Source organism: Salvelinus namaycush, unplaced genomic scaffold, assembly GCF_016432855.1.
Source record: "Salvelinus namaycush isolate Seneca unplaced genomic scaffold, SaNama_1.0 Scaffold73, whole genome shotgun sequence".
NCBI lineage: Eukaryota > Metazoa > Chordata > Actinopteri > Salmoniformes > Salmonidae > Salvelinus > Salvelinus namaycush.
The window spans coordinates 67121-89638 of NW_024061453.1; the positions used below are offsets into that span (position 1 = coordinate 67121).

General features: G+C 45.4%; 1 protein-coding gene across 3 annotated transcripts in view; it reads left to right on the plus strand.

The window, feature by feature from the left end:
• The window catches only part of LOC120042625 (FSD1-like protein), a 75635-nt gene extending 56368 nt beyond the window's left edge, over positions 1–19267 (plus strand). For 2 of the 3 annotated variants that reach the window (XM_038987444.1, XM_038987446.1), the window contains 4 exons: positions 7429–7526; positions 9537–9788; positions 13694–13782; positions 17392–18118. In XM_038987444.1, the coding sequence (XP_038843372.1) occupies positions 7429–7526; positions 9537–9788; positions 13694–13782; positions 17392–17622 (670 nt within the window). In that variant the 3' untranslated portion in view covers positions 17623–18118. Of the gene's footprint in view, positions 1–7428; positions 7527–9536; positions 9789–13693; positions 13783–17391; positions 18119–19029 lie in introns of those variants that run through there. The other variant, XM_038987445.1, reaches the window with a different exon arrangement.
• The last annotated feature ends 3251 nt before the right edge of the window (positions 19268–22518 follow it).

The following is a 22518-nucleotide window of genomic DNA, read 5'->3' on the forward strand; positions in this document are numbered from 1 at the left end:
CCTGTCGGTCCTTACTGACTCCTCACACCCTGTCGGTCCTTACTGACTCCTCACACCCTGTCGGTCCTTACTGACTCCTCACACCCTGTCGGTCCTTACTGACTCCTCACACCCTGTCGGTCCTTACTGACTCCTCACACCCTGTCGGTCCTTACTGACTCCTCACACCCTGTCGGTCCTTACTGACTCCTCACACCCTGTCGGTCCTTACTGACTCCTCACACCCTGTCGGTCCTTACTGACTCCTCACACCCTGTCGGTCCTTACTGACTCCTCACACCCTGTCGGTCCTTACTGACTCCTCACACCCTGTCGGTCCTTACTGACTCCTCACACCCTGTCGGTCCTTACTGACTCCTCACACCCTGTCGGTCCTTACTGACTCCTCACACCCTGTCGGTCCTTACTGACTCCTCACACCCTGTCGGTCCTTACTGACTCCTCACACCCTGTCGGTCCTTACTGACTCCTCACACCCCACCCTGTCGGTCCTTACTGACTCCTCACACCCTGTCGGTCCTTACTGACTCCTCACACCCTGTCGGTCCTTACTGACTCCTCACACCCTGTCGGTCCTTACTGACTCCTCACACCCTGTCGGTCCTTACTGACTCCTCACACCCTGTCGGTCCTTACTGACTCCTCACACCCTGTCGGTCCTTACTGACTCCTCACACCCTGTCGGTCATTACTGACTCCTCACACCCTGTCGGTCCTTACTGACTCCTCACACCCTGTCGGTCCTTACTGACTCCTCACACCCTGTCGGTCCTTACTGACTCCTCACACCCTGTCGGTCCTTACTGACTCCTCACACCCTGTCGGTCCTTACTGACTCCTCACACCCTGTCGGTCCTTACTGACTCCTCACACCCTGTCGGTCCTTACTGACTCCTCACACCCTGTCGGTCCTTACTGACTCCTCACACCCTGTCGGTCCTTACTGACTCCTCACACCCTGTCGGTCCTTACTGACTCCTCACACCCTGTCGGTCCTTACTGACTCCTCACACCCTGTCGGTCCTTACTGACTCCTCACACCCTGTCGGTCCTTACTGACTCCTCACACCCTGTCGGTCCTTACTGACTCCTCACACCCTGTCGGTCCTTACTGACTCCTCACACCCTGTCGGTCCTTACTGACTCCTCACACCCTGTCGGTCCTTACTGACTCCTCACACCCTGTCGGTCCTTACTGACTCCTCACACCCTGTCGGTCCTTACTGACTCCTCACACCCTGTCGGTCCTTACTGACTCCTCACACCCTGTCGGTCCTTACTGACTCCTCACACATATTTATTGTGCCACAGTACACAACATTATTGTAGTAATGTCCAATAGTTTTATGCAGACCTAAAACTCATCAGTATTGACAATGCTTTCATGGATATCAACATTTCAGAAAGGCTTATTTAATTAACTTGAATTGTATGTAGTAGCCTATCAAATTCTACTAGATGGCAGTATTGAGACGTAATTAACCCTGGAGTCTATTTGAACACTGTTGGTATTTCAAGTTGTATAGTCACATGCACAAGTACAGTGAAATGCTTAACTTGCATGCTCTACCCAACAGTACGGTAATCAATATCAAAATAGTATAACTAATAAATATAATATATATATTATAAAGAAAGAAATGTAGATGACAGAGTGACACATTCAAAACATACAGACTTTGTATCATCATGCCTTCTTAATGGTTAAATTACATTTTTCCCCCTCCCCCACCCACTAGCCATACAATCCTTCCTCCGTCCTTGTTTCCTCTGTCCTTGTTTCCTCCATTCCTCGCCTCTCTTTCAAAGCACATCAGAGGAGGAGGCCTGAGAGGAGGAACCTTCAATCCTTTGCCCCAATGTGCTTTTGAGAGAGTGAGGGAGTGGGCGTGATACCCAGTCCAGACACGACCCCTAGACTCTAACCCCCCATTGACACTTGTTGGACAGATGTAAGCAATACGGTCAAAATTCCACCAAGCCTATCAGAGGGTAAGGTGGCGCTCTCGCAATGTCACCACCCATCAATCACTCTCGGGCTAGGGGTTATGTCTGGACAAGGCCTGTGTATCACGGCTTTTAAAATGTTACTAGCTGTCCGGTGTCCTTGTTTACTTCATTCCTCACCTCCCTATCACAGGACCTTGAATTCCTCACCTCCCTATCACAGGACCTTGAATTCCTCACCTCCCTATCACAGGACCTTGAATTCCTCACCTCCCTATCACAGGACCTTGAATTCCTCACCTCCCTATCACAGGACCTTGAATTCCTCACCTCCCTATCACAGGACCTTGAATTCCTCACCTCCCTATCACAGGACCTTGAATTCCTCACCTCCCTATCACAGGACCTTGAATTCCTCACCTCCCTATCACAGGACCTTGAATTCCTCACCTCCCTATCACAGGACCTTGAATTCCTCACCTCCCTATCACAGGACCTTGAATTCCTCACCTCCCTATCACAGGACCTTGAATTCCTCACCTCCCTATCACAGGACCTTGAATTCCTCACCTCCCTATCACAGGACCTTGAATTCCTCACCTCCCTATCACAGGACCTTGAATTCCTCACCTCCCTATCACAGGACCTTGAATTCCTCACCTCCCTATCACAGGACCTTGAATTCCTCACCTCCCTATCACAGGACCTTGAATTCCTCACCTCCCTATCACAGGACCTTGAATTCCTCACCTCCCTATCACAGCACATTGAGGGAGAGCGTTGAATTCCTCACCTCCCTATCACAGCACATTGAGGGAGAGCGTTGAATTCCTCACCTCCCTATCACAGGACCTTGAATTCCTCACCTCCCTATCACAGGACCTTGAATTCCTCACCTCCCTATCACAGGACCTTGAATTCCTCACCTCCCTATCACAGCACATTGAGGAAGAGCGTTGAATTCCTCACCTCCCTATCACAGCACCTTGAGGGAGAGCGTTGAATTCCTCACCTCCCTATCACAGCACATTGAGGGAGAGCGCTGAATTCCTCACCTCCCTATCACAGCACATTGAGGGAGAGCGTTGAATTCCTCACCTCCCTATCACAGCACATTGAGGAAGAGCGTTGAATTCCTCACCTCCCTATCACAGCACATTGAGGAAGAGCGTTGAATTCCTCACCTCCCTATCACAGCACATTGAGGGAGAGCGCTGAATTCCTCACCTCCCTATCACAGCACATTGAGGGAGAGCGTTGAATTCCTCACCTCCCTATCACAGCACATTGAGGGAGAGCGTTGAATTCCTCACCTCCCTATCACAGCACATTGAGGGAGAGCGTTGAATTCCTCACCTCCCTATCACAGCACATTGAGGAAGAGCGTTGAATTCCTCACCTCCCTATCACAGCACATTGAGGGAGAGCGTTGAATTCCTCACCTCCCTATCACAGCACATTGAGGGAGAGCGTTGAATTCCTCACCTCCCTATCACAGCACCTTGAGGAAGACCGTTGAATTCCTCACCTCCCTATCACAGCACCTTGAGGGAGAGCGTTGAATTCCTCACCTCCCTATCACAGCACATTGAGGGAGAGCGTTGAATTCCTCACCTCCCTATCACAGCACATTGAGGGAGAGCGTTGAATTCCTCACCTCCCTATCACAGCACATTGAGGGAGAGCGTTGAATTCCTCACCTCCCTATCACAGCACATTGAGGAAGAGCGTTGAATTCCTCACCTCCCTATCACAGCACATTGAGGGAGAGCGTTGAATTCCTCACCTCCCTATCACAGCATATTGAGGGAGACCGTTGAATTCCTCACCTCCCTATCACAGCATATTGAGGGAGACCGTTGAATTCCTCACCTCCCTATCACAGCATATTGAGGGAGAGCGTTGAATTCCTCACCTCCCTATCACAGCATATTGAGGGAGACCGTTGAATTCCTCACCTCCCTATCACAGCACCTTGAGGGAGACCGTTGAATTCCTCACCTCCCTATCACAGCATATTGAGGAAGAGCGTTGAATTCCTCACCTCCCTATCACAGCACATTGAGGAAGAGCGTTGAATTCCTCACCTCCCTATCACAGCACCTTGAGGGAGAGCGTTGAATTCCTCACCTCCCTATCACAGCACATTGAGGAAGAGCGTTGAATTCCTCACCTCCCTATCACAGCACATTGAGGAAGAGCGTTGAATTCCTCACCTCCCTATCACAGCACATTGAGGAAGAGCGTTGAATTCCTCACCTCAGGCCTGTTCCTCTGATGTGCTGTGAAAGAGAGGTGAAGAATAGAGGAAACAAGGACGGAGGAAACAAGGATTGGATAGCTAGTGGGTGAGTTATATGACCATAAATAAGGTTTTTAATGGGTAAATAAACACTCAGTTACAAAAATATCTTCTAATCGTCAATCTAAAATAGAAATGGAGAAATATCTTAATCTTGGCATTAATCAGTGGTGGGAAAAGTACTCCATTGTCGTACTTGAGTAAATGTAAAGATGTCTTTTAAAGGAAAATGACTCGAGTGAAAGTAACCAAGTAAAAATAAGTCTAAAACTATCTTGTTTTAAATGTACTTAAGTACAGTGGTGGAAAAAGTACTCAATTGTCATATTTAAGTAAAAGTACAAAGTAAATGTGATACATCAAATTCCTTAAATTAAGCAAGCCAGACAGCACAATTTTATTTTTTTGTTTTATTTCGGGACAGACCGGGACACATTCCAACACTCTGACAGTATTTGTCATTCCCTGTCTGCCTATTGGCTAAGCCCTTGTCATTCCCTGTCTGCCTATTGACTGAGGCCATCAGTCATGTTCCAGTTGTTGTGCCCAGTCTCCTGATCATAAGAGCTGGACAGCAGATGGGCCATGCATGCATCCACAGCTGACGTCCTCCAAGCGCTGACTGAATACACCAGAGATCCTAGGAATCCCTGTGGACAACCAGACAGAATGGAAGAAGAGCAATTTGGTTGCAGCAAAGTTACACACTGCCAGGCCCCCTAGATCAGCCAGGCCCCCTAGATCAGCCAGGCTTCTATAGATCAGCCAGGCTGCTATAGATCAGCCAGGCTGCTATAGATCAGCCAGGCTTCTATAGATCAGCCAGGCTTCTATAGATCAGCCAGGCTTCTATAGATCAGCCAGGCTGCTATAGATCAGCCAGGCTTCTATAGATCAGCCAGGCTTCTATAGATCAGCCAGGCTTCTATAGATCAGCCAGGGTTCCATAGATCAGCCAGGGTTCCATAGATCAGGAAGGCCTGTGTTAATATGTTAAATAGTAGCAGGTATTAAAATGGAAGATCTACCTCTCAATGTATTTTTTTATATGACGTAAGCTATAGGCCTAATACATTATCACTGCATATTGGCTTTGCTTGAATTGCCCTGCCAATGCATTGTTATTCTGACAATTTAAAAATATATATATTTCAAAATTTGAGGTAGGATATATGATCACACCGGGTAATAGATCTGTTGTTGTATTACTTATAAAGAACAGCCGAGTGAGCATACATTTAAATAATGTGCTTTTTATTTTGTATTTTACTGGACGGATGATGCCTGCATCTGATGATCAGTCTCAGCGGAAGGAGCAGCAGACTGACTTAAGTTTTAGATGGTACGAGATAGACGGCAAACCAGATGTCATTGTTTTCAATGACAGCACGACGGCAAATGCCGTCAGCCGCCACGGCAGACTGAACTTGCCACCAGAGTTGAAAATATTTCAACTTTTACCGTCTGCGGTGGCGTTGATTTGGACTGTTTGTTTACTGAAATCACCATAGCAACTCATACGGTCGTGCTGGCTTGCTTTTTCGCCGTCAGCCTCTTTCTTGCCGACTGGTATGAAGGTTTTTCCATCCCTCTTCTAAACGCGGTGAGGGTCAGCCTCTCAAAGTCTCTCTGTCCTCCTTTCCTCCACTGACGCTGGACAAAAAGGGACACCGTCTTCCAGCTGACGGCGAAACTCGAGTCGCACAGCATTATTTCTGTCTCATGGACAAATTCACGTTGTTACTCCTATGAACAGAGAAAGTGAAATATTCCTCGATATTAAGAGACCCAAGCCTCTAATAACAACACAAGCCTATAGAGACACTTTCCTACTCGTTCATTACTGCTGCAGGGCTGATAGTAGCTTGAGTGGAAGTAGGGTGAACGCACATTTTATGGTTTATAAAAGTGTTGACAATATTGAATAAGAACTTAAACATGAAGTCACTCATAAAAACAGCAACTCTTTGCTGTATTCGTTGACAGTCTCTGTCTAGTCGTGGTTTTAAACGTTTTACATCTCACAGTATCAACTTTGCTGTAGCTTTCCTTTATGCTGCTAAATTACTGCAGACACGGTCATCTGAGCCATCTGATTGGCCAGCGGTAGGCCTATCGTACACTTGATTTGCTCTCTGGGTCCACCGGTAAGGAAGAGTTTGTACCTTCAGACACATGAAATGGTTCAAAATGGCAACAGTTGACCTACCCGGCGGCGCAGGACAGCTGAATCGGGTGCACCTACCGTTAACAGCCCGAGATGAGTGAATAACAAAATAGGAACAGGCGTTTTTTACAGAAATGTTTGCCGATCGACTAGGGGATGCCTTGGAGATCGACCAGTCGATTGCGATTGATGGCTTGGTGACCGCTGCTGTAGAGGATGTATTCCGGTCAGCCTTGTCACAGCACTGTTCCTTACTAGTTCAGTAGTATCCTTCCATCCCTCAATTTCAACCTTAAATAGTCCCTTTACATTGAGATCACATCAAACAATAATAACTCATTTTTATTGCTTTTGTTTCTCCTCTCATTTTGTCTATCACCCTTGTTTGCTTGTGTCTAACACCACTACGCTTGAGTTTGTTTTGAAGAGGTGTTCAAATAGCCGCTTCATCTGTATCATACTTTGTCAGTCAGGCAAGAGATGTTGTTTTTGTCTTTCGAGTTTTACCAATCTTCTGTCAGCTAGATTGGTGCTTGGAGCTGAATATCTAGCTGACAGTAGATGGGCTTCTACACAGCATCCTTCTTCACTCTGCTCTGTAGTCTTGTCTGTTGTAATCACAGGAGGTTGGTGACACCTTCATTTGGGAGGATGGGCTCGTGGTAATGGCTGGAGTGGAATCAGTGGAATGGAATCATTTATTTTTTTAACCTTTTATTTAACTAGTCAAGTCAGTTAAGAACAAATTCTTATTTACAATGACGGACTACCGGGGAACAGTGGGTTAACTGCCTTGGTCAGGGGGTAGAACGATAGATTTTTACCTTGTCAGCTCGGGGATTCAATCCGGCAACCTTTTGGTTACTGGCCCAACGCTCCAACCACTAAGCTACCTGCAGCTCCCCGAGTTTGATGCCATTCCATTGTCTCTGTTCCAGACCATTATTATGAGCAGTTGATCATCTCAGTCAAACGTCAGTGTGATATTGTTGTGCCATCCTCTCCGTTGTAGAAGTGGAACTCCGTCTCCCAAGAGAACGTCAACGACACGGTCACCTGCCATCAGAGGAGGCAGAGACCGGTTCACTGGAGAGTCCTACACCGTGCTAGGTAGGTAAACACACTCTTCCCTCTGCCCCAGGCACACACACACCGTGCTAGGTAGGTAAACACACTCTTCCCTCTGCCCCAGGCACACACACACCATGCTAGTTAGGTAAACACAACGTTACCACATCACTGTGCTAGGTAAAAACTACCAACCTTACATGTATTTCATGTGCCATGTATTCCTATAGTGGGCAAACTGTCAACTGATTCATATCTATGACTGGGTAAACACAACCAACCCATAATGGATGTCGGGTAGCTAGGCCAATAGGGCTGCTTACCCAGACACTGAATAAACAGCATGTTCAATAAGTACAGGATTAGATATAATCTGTGTCTGAGATGCCAGCCCATTGTTTAATTGGGTGTCTTGAGACACACCCAAACACAGAAGTCTCTACCCACGTAGGATAGTTATTAGTAGGTGAATTTGACCCACGGGGGATTTTATTTGGGGTTTCAAAGTTTTCTGGACAATTTTTATTTTACATTTTTTATTTTATCAGCAGTCTCCAAATTATTTGTAATTATGTTCTGGCCCCCTGACCATCTGCTCAATTAATAAATTGTCCCATGGCTGAATCTAGTTGAAGATCCCTGATTTTATATTAACATAGTAAGATATTTTGGAGGCGCTGTTGACGTGAAACTCAGAGCACATTTGTCTAACATCTGTTGATTCTATTGGCACACTAACTGAAGAGAAACATTTTATAATCAGCTAATTATTTAATCATATAATATCCAGCCCTAGGTGACACAAGTATGGACTGTGGTCAACACTACTGGTATAATATTATAATGATATACACTATATATACAAAAGTATGTGGACACCCCTTCAAATGAGTGGATTTGGCTATTTCAGCCACACCCATTGCTGACAGGTGTATAAATTGACCACACAGCCATGCAATCTCCATACGTAAACATTGGCAGTAGAATGACCTTTTCTGAAGAGCCCAGTGACTTTCAACGTGGCACCGTCATAGGATGCCACCTTTTCAAACAAGTCAGTTCGTCAAATTTCTGCCCTGCTTCAGTTGCCCCAGTCAACTGTAAATGCTGTTATTGTTAAATGTCTAGGAGCAACAACGGGTCACAGAACGGGACCGCCGAGTGCTGAAGCGCAGGCCTCGTATAAATCATCTGTCCTCAATTGTAACACTCACTACCGAGTTCCAAACTGCCTCTGGAAGCAACGTCAGCACAAGAACTGTTCGTGTGGAGCTTCATGAAATGGGTTTCCATGGCTGAGCAGCCGCACACAAGCCTAAGATCACCAAGCGTCGGCTGGAGTGGTGTAAAGCTCACTGCAATTGGACTCTGGAGCAGTGGAAACGTGTTCTCTGGAGTGATGACTCATGCTTCACCATCTGGACAAATCTGCGTTTGGCAGAGGCCAGGAGAACGCTACCGAATACATAGTGCCAACTGTAAAGATTGGTGGAGGAGGAGTAATGGTCTGGGGCTGTTTTTCATGGTTCAGGCCCCTTCGTTCAACTGAAGGGAAATCTTAACGTTACAGTATACAATTACATTTTAGGCTATTTTGAGCTTCCAACTTTGTGGTAACAGTTTGGGGAAGGCCCTTTCCTGTTTCAGCATGGCAATGCCCCCGTCCACAAAGCTAGGTCCATTCAGAAATGATTTGTTGAGATTAATGTGGAAGAACTTGACTGGCCTGCACAGAGCACTGACCTCAACCCCATCGAACACCTTTGGGATGAATTAGAACGCTGACTGCGAGGTCAGGCCTAATCACCCAACATCAGTGCCCGACATCACTAATTCTCTTATGGCTGAATGGAAGCAAGTCCCCGCAGAAATGTTCCAACATCTAGTGGAAAGCCTTCCAGGAAGAGTGGAGGCTGTTATAGCAGCAAAGGGGCGACCAACTCCATATTAATGCCCATGATTTTGGAATGAGCTGTTCGACGAGCAGCTGTCCACATACTTTTGATCATGTAGTGTAATATAATATATTGATAATATAATCTCCCCCCCCAGGTGATACCAGTATGGACTGTGGTCAACACTACTGGGAGGTGAAAGCTCTTAAAGACTGTAAGTCCTACAGTGTTGGAGTCTCCTACAGGAACCTGGGAAAGTTTGACCAGCTGGGTAAGACCAACACTACGTGGTGTATCCACATCAACAACTGGCTGCAGGCCTCCTTCGCTGCCAAGCACAACAACAAGGCCAAGAACCTGGATGGCACCGTACCTGATCGCATCGGAGTCTTCTGTGACCTGGACTCAGGTGGGTTTATACAGTATAGTATAGGGGTTATTCAACACACTTACATTACGAGGTCCGGCGCCTTCTGGCTTTTCTGTTCTACCTTATAATTAATTGCACCCACATGGTGTACCAGGTCTAAATCAGTCCCTGATTTAGACCTGGGGACCTGGTACACCATGTGGGTGCAATTAATTATAAGGTAGAACAGAAAAGCCAGAAGGCGCCGGACCTCGTAATGTAAGTGTGTTGAATAACCCCTATGGGGAATCACCCACATGGTGTCCCAGGTCTAAATCAGTCCCTGATTAGAGGGGAATCACCCACATGGTGTACCAGGTCTAAATCAGTCCCTGATTAGAGGGGAATCACCCACATGGTGTCCCAGGTCTAAATCAGTCCCCGATTAGAGGGGAATCACCCACATGGTGTCCCAGGTCTAAATCAGTCCCTGATTAGAGGGGAATCACCCACATGGTGTCCCAGGTCTAAATCAGTCCCTGATTAGAGGGGAGCAATGACAAAGCGCAGTGGAACTGGCTTCAAGGTCCAGAGTTGAGTATGAGGGGTATATCGTTTAGTGGACGTCACTGTACCTGACTGCATCAGAGTCTAACGTGACCTGGTAGGTTGGTTTGATTTTACCAGGTAAGTTGACTGAGAACACATTCTCATTTACAGCAATGACCTGGGGAATAGTTACAGGGGAGAGGAGGAGGGGGGAGATGGATGAGCCAATTGGAAGCTGGGGATGATTTAGGTGGCCATGATGATATGACGGGAGTCTTGTGGTCTGTATCGTCCAATCACAGAGCAGATACAAGTCACATGATCCTCCAGCGCACCATGACGACACCCGACAGCAGATCACATGACTTGCTTCTGCCCCGTGATTGGATGATACAGCAGTTATCGAGAGGCATCAGGTGTTCGCCAACAGATCACGTGACTTGCATCTGCTCTGTGACTGGATGACACAGTCCTCAATGCTGTATGGCATGAGTCGTTTGTTTCCCCCCTAACTCTGGTATGTACAGTGTTTTCTCCCCCTAACTCTGGTATGTACACAGTGTTTCCCCCCTAACTCTGGTATGTACACAGTGTTTCCCCTAACTCTGGTATGTACACAGTGTTTCCCCTAACTCCTGTATGTACACAGTGTTTCCCCTAACTCTGGTATGTACACAGTGTTTTCCCCCCTAACTCTGGTATGTACACAGTGTTTCCCCTAACTCCTGTATGTACACAGTGTTTCCCCTAACTCTGGTATGTACACAGTGTTTTCCCCCCTAACTCTGGTATGTACACAGTGTTTTCCCCCCTAACTCTGGTATGTACACAGTGTTTTTCCCCCTAAGTCTGGTATGTACACAGTGTTTACCCCCCTAACTCTGGTATGTACACAGTGTTTACCCCCCCTAACTCTGGTATGTACACAGTGTTTTTTCCCCCTAACTCTGATATGTACACAGTGTTTCCCCCCCCCCTAACTCTGGTATGTACACAGTGTTTACCCCCCCTAACTCTGGTATGTACACAGTGTTTTTTCCCCCCTAACTCTGGTATGTACACAGTGTTTTCCCCCCCTAATTCTGGTATGTACACAGTGTTTTCCCCCCTAACTCTGATATGTACACAGTGTTTTCCCCCCTAACTCTGATATGTACACAGTGTTTTCCCCCCCTAACTCTGGTATGTACACAGTGTTTCCCCTAACTCTGGTATGTACACAGTGTTTCCCCTAACTCTGGTATGTACACAGTGTTTCCCCCCCTAACTCTGATATGTACACAGTGTTTTCCCCCCCTAACTCTGGTATGTACACAGTGTTTTCCCCCCTAACTCTGGTATGTACACAGTGTTTCCCCTAACTCTGGTATGTACACAGTGTTTTCCCCCCCTAACTCTGATATGTACACAGTGTTTTCCCCCCCTAACTCTGGTATGTACACAGTGTTTACCCCCTAACCCTAACTCTGGTATGTACACAGTGTTTTCCCCCCTAACTCTGGTATGTACACAGTGTTTTCCCCCCTAACTCTGGTATGTACACAGTGTTTTCCCCCCTAACTCTGGTATGTACACAGTGTTTTCCCCCCTAACTCTGGTATGTACACAGTGTTTTCCCCCCTAACTCTGGTATGTACACAGTGTTTTCCCCCCTAACTCTGGTATGTACACAGTGTTTTCCCCCCCTAACTCTGGTATGTACACAGTGTTTTCCCCCCTAACTCTGGTATGTACACAGTGTTTTCCCCCCTAACTCTGGTATGTACACAGTGTTTTCCCCCCTAACTCTGATATGTACACAGTGTTTTCCCCCCTAACTCTGATATGTACACAGTGTTTCCCCCCCCCCTAACTCTGGTATGTACACAGTGTTTTCCCCCCTAACTCTGGTATGTACACAGTGTTTTCCCCCCTAACTCTGGTATGTACACAGTGTTTTCCCCCCTAACTCTGATATGTACACAGTGTTTTCCCCCCTAACTCTGATATGTACACAGTGTTTCCCCCCCCCCCCTAACTCTGGTATGTACACAGTGTTTCCCCCCCCCTAACTCTGGTATGTACACAGTGTTTTCCCCCCCTAACTCTGGTATGTACACAGTGTTTTCCCCCCTAACTCTGATATGTACACAGTGTTTTCCCCCCCTAACTCTGGTATGTACACAGTGTTTACCCCCTAACCCTGGTATGTACACAGTGTTTTCCCCCCTAACTCTGGTATGTACACAGTGTTTTCCCCCCTAACTCTGGTATGTACACAGTGTTTCCCCCCCTAACTCTGGTATGTACACAGTGTTTCCCCCCCTAACTCTGGTATGTACACAGTGTTTTCCCCCCTAACACTGATATGTACACAGTGTTTTCCCCCCCTAACTCTGGTATGTACACAGTGTTTTCCCCCCCTAACTCTGGTATGTACACAGTGTTTTCCCCCCCTAACTCTGGTATGTACACAGTGTTTTCCCCCCCTAACTCTGGTATGTACACAGTGTTTTCCCCCCTAACTCTGGTATGTACACAGTGTTTTCCCCCCTAACTCTGGTATGTACACAGTGTTTTCCCCCCTAACTCTGGTATGTACACAGTGTTTTCCCCCCTAACTCTGGTATGTACACAGTGTTTACCCCCCCTAACTCTGGTATGTACACAGTGTTTACCCCCCCTAACTCTGGTATGTACACAGTGTTTACCCCCTAACTCTGGTATGTACACAGTGTTTACCCCCTAACTCTGGTATGTACACAGTGTTTACCCCCTAACTCTGGTATGTACACAGTGTTTTCCCCCTAACTCTGGTATGTACACAGTGTTTTCCCCCCTAACTCTGGTATGTACACAGTGTTTTCCCCCTAACTCTGGTATGTACACAGTGTTTTCCCCCCTAACTCTGGTATGTACACAGTGTTTTCCCCCCTAACTCTGGTATGTACACAGTGTTTTCCCCCCTAACTCTGGTATGTACACAGTGTTTTCCCCCCTAACACTGATATGTACACAGTGTTTCCCCTAACTCTGGTATGTACACAGTGTTTTCCCCCCCTAACTCTGGTATGTACACAGTGTTTTCCCCCTAACTCTGGTATGTACACAGTGTTTTCCCCCCTAACTCTGGTATGTACACAGTGTTTTCCCCCCTAACTCTGGTATGTACACAGTGTTTTCCCCCCTAACTCTGGTATGTACACAGTGTTTTCCCCCCTAACTCTGGTATGTACACAGTGTTTTCCCCCCTAACTCTGGTATGTACACAGTGTTTTCCCCCCTAACTCTGGTATGTACACAGTGTTTTCCCCCCTAACTCTGGTATGTACACAGTGTTTTCCCCCCTAACTCTGGTATGTACACAGTGTTTACCCCCTAACTCTGGTATGTACACAGTGTTTGTTTTGGTCTAAATACAGTTTTCTCTTCCTCAGGACAACTGTCCTTCTACAACGCTGAAACCAAGCAGTTGATCCACACGTTCAAGGCTAAGTTTAGCCAACCTGTCGTACCGGCCTTCATGGTAAGTCCTGTCGGTATCATGGCCGATACTCTTGTCTAACTGACACTCCATCGTGACTGTATGTTATACCAGAGAACCTGTCCTGTTTATCAAGACCTAGATAACACCAGTAGGTAACAAGTTACGTCATGAACGTGTTATAACAGGTCCCAACAGGATTATTAGTACATTTATGTCACGCTATGTAAGAGAGCTCATATTTAGGTATCTTTAATAGATGCATTATTACAATGGCATAGTAGTGTCACCATTTTGGCAGTTCTCAAAAGTGTCCTTCTGTCATTCCAGTGTTGGTGAATTTGGGGCGGCAGCGTAGCCTTGTGGTTAGAGCGTTGGACTAGTAACCGAAAGGTTGCAAGATCGAATCCCCCGAGTTGACAAAACCTTCTCCATGTATATCTCACTAGGTCAGGGTATTAAACCTCCATGTATATCTCACTAGGTCAGGGTATTAAACCTCCTCCATGTATATCTCACTAGGTCAGGATATTAAACATCCTCCATGTATATCTCACTAGGTCAGGATATTAAACCTCCTCCATGTATATCTCACTAGGTCAGGGTATTAAACCTCCATGTATATCTCACTATGTCAGGATATTAAACATCCTCCATGTATATCTCACTAGGTCAGGATATTAAACCTCCTCCATGTATATCTCACTAGGTCAGGATATTAAACCTCCTCCATGTATATCTCACTAGGTCAGGGTATTAAACCTCCTCCATGTGTATCTCACTTTACCCAGATTAACTCTTTAGTCATATCCCAGTTTACCTATTTGCTTATGGCCTTGTCTAAACCTAGCGACCATTTTTTTGGTCTTTAATGACTGGTACTATACATATACAGTACCAGTCAAAAGTTTGGACACACCTACTCATTCAAGGGTTTTTCTTTATTTTTAAAAATGTTCTATATTGTAGAACAATAGTGAAGACATCAAAATTATGAAATAATTGAGATGGTTTGGGATGAGTTGAACCGCAGAGTGAAGGAAAAGCAGCCAACATGTGGGAATTCCCTCAAGACTGTTGGAAAAGCATTCCTCATCCAGCTGGTTGAGAGAATGCCAAGAGTGTGCTAAGCTGTCATCAAGGCAAAGGGTGGCTACTTTGAAAAATCTCAAATACAACATTTATTTTGATTTGTTTAACACTTTTTTAGGGGGTTACTACATGATTCCATATGTGTTATTTCATAGTTTTGATGTCTTCACAATTTTTCTACAATGTAGAAGTAAAGAAAAACCCTGAAATGAGTAGGTGTGTCCAAACTGTTGACTGGTACTGTAAGTCACAGGCCTATACCGACCGGTGGGGGAAATAGGGGCGGTGCAGGTTATATATGAGCATCATTTCAAAACGTGATTTGGCCTTTTGGCATATTCACTAACACGGGTATAACAGAAGCACACATTTGAGAACAGCCATAATGATGACACTACACTGTCTTGGTAATGATGTATCCATGAAGATCACTAAATATTTAGCCCTTACATAGCGTGACATGAATGCGCTGTGAGTACGCTATGGATATTTTTGAATTAACCTTTTAAAAAAAAAATGCCGTTGTGACCTGTTTATAACACGTTCATGAAAGGCTTATAGATGTGTAATAAATGTGTTATGTATATGTAGTCAAATTAAATAGTTACCCACCAGAGTCCTGTATCCACGTTTGGTTTCATGACTATACGTAACACAGAAACTTCACGAATGAAGTTGAATGCACATTGCAGAATGGAAATGAATGGTATACTTCTGAGCCCAGAAAATCCATCTAAACATGGTATATATTGTAGTCCAACAACAGCCACTACTTCAGAGAATCAACTGACAAGTCCAGTGACAATCTGTGGTAAAAACAAGTATGGCTGTAATCTCCTCTAATCACCCTAGGATGCCTTGGATCTCCTCTAATCACCCTAGGATGCCTTGGATCTTAATGAGGTATTGGATCTCCTCTAAACACCCCAGGAGGCCATGGATCTCCTCTAATCACCTCAGGAGGTATTAGATCTCCTTTAATCACTCCAGGAGGCCTTGGATCTCCTCTAATCACCCCAGGAGGTCTTGGATCTCCTCTAATCACTCCAGGAGGCCTTGGATCTCCTCTAATCACTCCAGGAGGCCTTGGATCTCCTCTAATCACTCCAGGAGGTCTTGGATCTCCTCTAATCACCCCAGGAGGCCATGGATCTCCTCTAATCCCCCCAGGGCATCTTGGATCTCCTCTAATCACCCCAGGAGCCCTTGGATCTTAATGGCTTTATCTGTTTAGAGCTCAGTTAGTCACCGGCTAACTCAGTCCCAGACCACAGGTCATAGGTCACAGGCTAACTCAGTCCCAGACCACAGGTCACAGGCTAACTCAGTCCCAGACCACAGGTTATAGGTCACATGCTAACTCAGTCCCAGACCACAGGTCATAGGCTAGTTCAGTCCCAGACCACAGGTCCATAGGTTGCAGGCTAGAATACCTGCGAACAGCTCATTGTTCAAGACAAGACCGAGGTACTTATTGTTGGAGACAAAGCACAGAGAGAGAATTTGGCCGCACATTTTAATTCACAGGCAATAAAGATAAAACACCAAAATAGCTTTTGACCACCTGAGGAACATTGCCATGGTGTGGCCGTTCCTCTCTCAGGCTGATACAGAGAGACTCATCCATGCTTTTATTACAAGCAGGCTTGACTACTGTAATGCTCTCCTGTCTGGTCTACCCAAGAAAGCTGTTGGTCATCTGCAAAACATACAGAATGCTGCAGCATGGGTACTGACCAAGACCAGACGGAGAGAACACATTACACCGGTTTTAAGGTCTAGGCACTGGCTGCATGTTAGTTTTAGAATTCATTTTAACATTCTTCTACTGGTTTTTTTAATCAATCCATGATTGTTCACCCCAATACATGTCAGACAAGCTTTAAGTTATGTACCCAGTAGGTCACTCAGGTCCTCTGGCCTTTTAACTATCCCAAAGCCCAGGACCAAGAGGCATGGAGAGACAGCCTTTAGTTACTATGCCCCCAGCCTAGGACCAAGAGGCATGGAGAGACAGCCTTTTAACTACCCCAAAGCCCAGGACCAAGAGGCATGGAGAGACAGCCTTTTAACTACCCCAAAGCCCAGGACCAAGAGGCATGGAGAGACAGCCTTATAACTATCCCAAAGCCTAGGACCAAGAGGCATGGAGAGACAGCCTTTTAACTATCCCAAAGCCTAGGACCAAGAGGCATGGAGAGACAGCCTTTTGTTATTATGCCCCCAGCCTCTGGAATAGTCTGCCAGAGAACCTGAGGGGGGCCAAGAGGCATGGAGAGGCAGCCTTTAGTTACTATGCCCCCAGCCTCTGGAACAGCCTGCCAGAGAACCTGAGGGGGGCCGAAACTGTTTTTAAAGAGATTGTTAAAACATCTTCTGTTTTCTTTATGGTGTTTTTCCTTTTTGTCTTTCAGTTATTGTTTTGTTTTTATCCACTTATGTTGGTTGTGTAGTAAATATTTGTTTTTTTCCTATGAAGCGCATTGTGTTGCTTTCATGTCTGAAATGTGCTATATTAATAAAGCTTATTTGACTATGAAATCTACTGGATATGCATAGGCATCACAGCTTTCAGTGTTCAGGAAGGAAGGAGGAATCCTTGGTCTACCAGGAAGGAGGAATCCTTGGTCTACCAGGAAGGAGGAATCCTTGGTCTACCAGGAAGGAGGAATCCTTGGTCTACCAGGAAGGAGGAATCCTTGGTCTACCAGGAAGGAGGAATCCTTGGTCTACCAGGAAGGAGGAATCCTTGGTCTACCAGGTAGGAGGAATCCTTGGTCTACCAGGTAGGAGGAATCCTTGGTCTACCAGGTAGGAGGAATCCTTGGTCTAGCAGGAAGGAGGAATCCTTGGTCTAGCAGGAAGGAGGAATCCTTGGTCTAGCAGGAAGGAGGAATCCTTGGTCTACCAGGAAGGAGGAATCCTTGGTCTAGCAGGAAGGAGGAATCCTTGGTCTAGCAGGAAGGAGGAATCCTTGGTCTAGCAGGAAGGAGGAATCCTTGGTCTAGCAGGAAGGAGGAATCCTTGGTCTACCAGGAAGGAGGAATCCTTGGTCTACCAGGAAGGAGGAATCCTTGGTCTACCAGGAAGGAGGAATCCTTGGTCTGGCAGGAAGGAGGAATCCTTGTTGAAGCCTGTGCTCAGTCCATAGCCCTGTTCATGTTGCCATAAAGGGGCAGCAGTTTCCTAGCATGTGTCTTATAAGTCCCTCAGTGAAGATGATAGTGTGTTTTGTGTTACAGTATGTTAGTGTTACAGTGTGTTACAGTATGTTACAGTATGTTACAGTGTGTTACAGTATGTTTTGTGTTACAGTATGTTAGTCTTACAGTGTGTTACAGTATGTTACAGTGTGTTAGTCTTACAGTGTGTTACAGTATGTTAGTGTGTTACAGTTACAGTATGTTACAGTATGTTTTGTGTTACAGTGTGTTACAGTATGTTACAGTATGTTACAGTGTGTTACAGTTACAGTATGTTACAGTATGTTACAGTGTGTTACAGTGTGTTACAGTATGTTTTGTGTTACAGTGTGTTACAGTGTGTTACAGTGTGTTACAGTGTGTTACAGTATGTTACAGTGTGTTACAGTATGTTACAGTGTGTTACAGTGTGTTACAGTATGTTACAGTGTGTTACAGTGTGTTACAGTATGTTACAGTATGTTACAGTATGTTACAGTGTGTTACAGTGTGTTACAGTATGTTACAGTATGTTACAGTGTGTTACAGTATGTTACAGTATGTTACAGTGTGTTACAGTGTGTTACAGTATGTTACAGTGTGTTACAGTGTGTTACAGTATGTTACAGTATGTTACAGTGTGTTACAGTGTGTTACAGTATGTTACAGTGTGTTACAGTGTGTTACAGTATGTTACAGTATGTTACAGTATGTTACAGTGTGTTACAGTATGTTACAGTGTGTTACAGTGTGTTACAGTATGTTACAGTGTGTTACAGTATGTTACAGTGTGTTACAGTATGTTACAGTATGTTACAGTGTGTTAGTTACAGTATGTTACAGTGTGTTACAGTGTGTTACAGTGTGTTACAGTGTGTTACAGTATGTTACAGTATGTTACAGTGTGTTACAGTATGTTACAGTATGTTACAGTATGTTACAGTATGTTACAGTGTGTTACAGTGTGTTACAGTGTGTTACAGTGTGTTACAGTGTGTTTTGTGTTGTGTTCCAGGTATGGTGCGGAGGACTGAGCCTGAGTACAGGGATGCAGGTCCCTAGTGCAGTCAAGAGTTTCCAGAAGACCGAGAACGGCCTGGGAGGATCCAACAGCAGCCTCAACAGCATGGCCCAGTAGCCCACACTCACTGGCTACATCTGGAACAGCACCCTATTCTCTACTCAGTGCACTACGCGGGCTCTAGTCAAAAGTAGTGCACTATATAGGGAATAGGGTTCCATAGGGCCCTGGTCTAAAGTAGTGCACTATGTAGGGAATAGGGTTCCATAGGGCTCTGGTCTAAAGTAGTGCACTATATAGGGAATAGGGTTCCATAGGGCTCTGGTCTAAAGTAGTGCACTATATAGGGAATAGGGTTCCATAGGGCTCTGGTCTAAAGTAGTGCACTATGTAGGGAATAGGGTTCCATTTCGGACGCAACCAATGATGAACTGAACTCGCTCCTCTGACTTCCTGCTTCCTGTGCAAGTACAACCCCTTCCTGTTTCTGATCTGTCAGTCAACCCGAGCTGCCCGCTGCAGATGCACTGCGAGACATGAGAAACCCTGAGCATTGGAGGAACAAAACCAGCCTCGCCTTCACTCCTCGCAGTTTAACCAAGCCGCTCCAGACCCTTAGAAGGGTATCATCACGCATCAGAGCTCTCCAAGCCTGTTCCTGGAGAGCTACCGTCCTGTAGGTTTCCACTGACCCTAACCTAGCACACCTGATTCCCAATAATAATAGCTGATTGATAAGCTGAATCATGTGTTGGAGTGAAACTGGGGTTGGAGTGAACCTTTCAGGAGGGTAGCTCTTCAGGAACAACCAATAACCCAGCTGCAGCATTAAGGGTTAGTGGAACCCTCCTATCCATGTTCCAGATCGCTTAGGGTTCGAACATTTAAATTAAGATTCTCATTCTGGATCAGGAATGCTAGACGTTTAATCAGGGAATAGATGAGTGCACTTTGTTTTCTCTCCTTTTGTTTTAGTTTAGAATGCTGAGTTTCTAGATCATTCTGTCTCTCTCTCTCTGAAGTGTGAACGTCTGTTTTTTTTTGGCATGACGAGAAAACCATGTGGAGTTACTTAACAGCTCCTATATTGACTCGTATATTTCTGTGTGTGTGTGGTTGTGTGTGTGTGTGTGTGTGTGTGGTTGTGTATGACTATAGCAGTCATGTCAGTGAATGGATTATATCTCCTCCCTCTCTCGTAGAGGCGTCGCTTTGGTTTGAACCCTCAGTTTCTTCACTACTGAACGATATCTTGTCCGAACTAAACTGCAGGTTTGCACTAAATACAGTACCTGAAGTAGGGTTGACTTAACTGAAGTGATGGAGTACTGTTGCACAGGGAATGATACCATATGATCGAGGTCTGTTTTCTTCTCATGCTTACATGTCCTGTGCACCGGGCTTAGTGTGACCCTGTGTTATGCGTCCCAAATGGCACCCTATTCCCTATATAGTGCACTACTTTTGACCAGGGCCCCTATGACGATCCCTGGTCATGCACTATGGCCCTATGGGGCCTGGGCAAAAGTAGTGCCCTATATTGAAGGACTAGGGTTCCGTTTGGGAAGCAGCCTGTGAACCTAGACGTCAAGAGTGTGTTGATCTGTGTCTGTACGTCATTTGAGAATTGTGTGTTCTTATTCATGTCTTATGGCACCCTATTCCCTTTTATCGTGCACTAGTGCCCTAAATAGGGAATAGGGTGCCGTTGAGGACTCTCCTATTACTGTATCTTTTAAAGCATTCAGAAGTTAATCTCATGATATGGCTCACAAACGGCAGGTCTTAAATGAGGTACCCTTTTTTTTAAAAAGGGTGATAGACATCAGATATACACTGAGTGTGAAAAACATTAAGGACACCTTCCTAGTGTTGAGTTGCACCCCCCTTTTGCCCTCAGAACAACCTCAATTTGTGGGGGCATGAACAAGGTGTTGAAAGCGTTCTACAGGGATGCTGACCCATGTTGACTCCAATGCTTCCCACAGTTGAGTCAAGTTGGCTGGATGTCCTTTGAGCGGTGGACCATTCTTGATACACAGGGAAGCTGTTGAGCGTGAAAAACCAAGCAGCTTTGCAGTTCTTGACACACTCAAACCGGTGCTCCTGGCACCAACTACAATACCCCGTTCAAAGGCACTTCAATCTTTTGTCTTGCCCATTCACCGTCTGAATGGCACACATACACAATCCATGTCTCAGTTGTCTCAAGGCTTAAAAATCCTTCTTTAACCACCTGTCTCCTCCCCTTCATCTACACTGATTGAAGTGGATTTAACAAGTGACATCCATAAGGGATCATAGCATTCACCTGGTCAGTCATGGAAAGAGCAGGTGTTCCTAATGTTTTGTCCGCTCAGTGTCTACATGATTATATTGATACATTCAGTTAGAATGAGATGTCTGTCAAATTGTGTCAAAACCACCAAAGATTATGTTTAGTGAGGGGAAATTGATATGGGAATACTTTATATTCTGCCACCTGGTGTCTGGGGGATGTCACTGCAATAGTTCAGGACGAGATCCTACAGCCAGACACATCTCTGACCACTGCACACTACAGCCAGACACATCTCTGACCACTGCACACTACAGCCAGACACATCTCTGACCACTGCACACTACAGCCAGACACATCTCTGACCACTGCACACTACAGCCAGACACATCTCTGACCACTGCACACTACAGCCAGACACATCTCTGACCACTGCACACTACAGCCAGACACATCTCTCTGATCACTGCACACAATACTTTTCTAAATACATTACTTAGTTTTGGGATTTTATTTTGAAATAATAATTTTAATTTTACCATAATTTAGGCATATCAGTGGTCTCAATGCTGAATATGTCACATTTACCTGGATTATTAGACTGATTCAAACTAATTAACTGACCCTTTGGTGCATCATTATCATGTTATGTATACTGGTCGAACTCTTTTCAATGTTTGGTTATTTCATTTTCTACCATGTTTTCCATGCTGCTGTTCTGTTCTGTGTTGGGCCGTTAGAGGGAGAAAGACATCTCCGGTTGTCTTCATGTGGGCCAACCTTTTCAGTTATACTGTATTCACATTTATTTGTGATATTTGACCGCAAACATGTGACTCTTTAGATATGTCCACCTCTCCGTTGAAACACCAAATAAACCGTTTTCACCCCTGGCAAAATGTTGCTTTATCTTTCTCATTGACTATAATCTATGAAGCGTATTGTGGGTTCAGGGTTGATTGAAAAGTGAATCAATTCTCTGTGTTTGTTTTAGTTTACCGACATTTTGAGTTTTCTAATCCACATGGCAGAGTAATTGAATTCTCTGTATGTCTATGTGGGCCTGCTGTATGCTTACTACTGGTACAAAATGTCATACTCTCACAGAATGCCATTCCATTTTGTAAGATGGCGCCGGGGAAGAAGGCAGACGTTTTACGTGCCCCCAAACGATTTGTGTTTTTTTTGTTCGTTTATTTGCATGG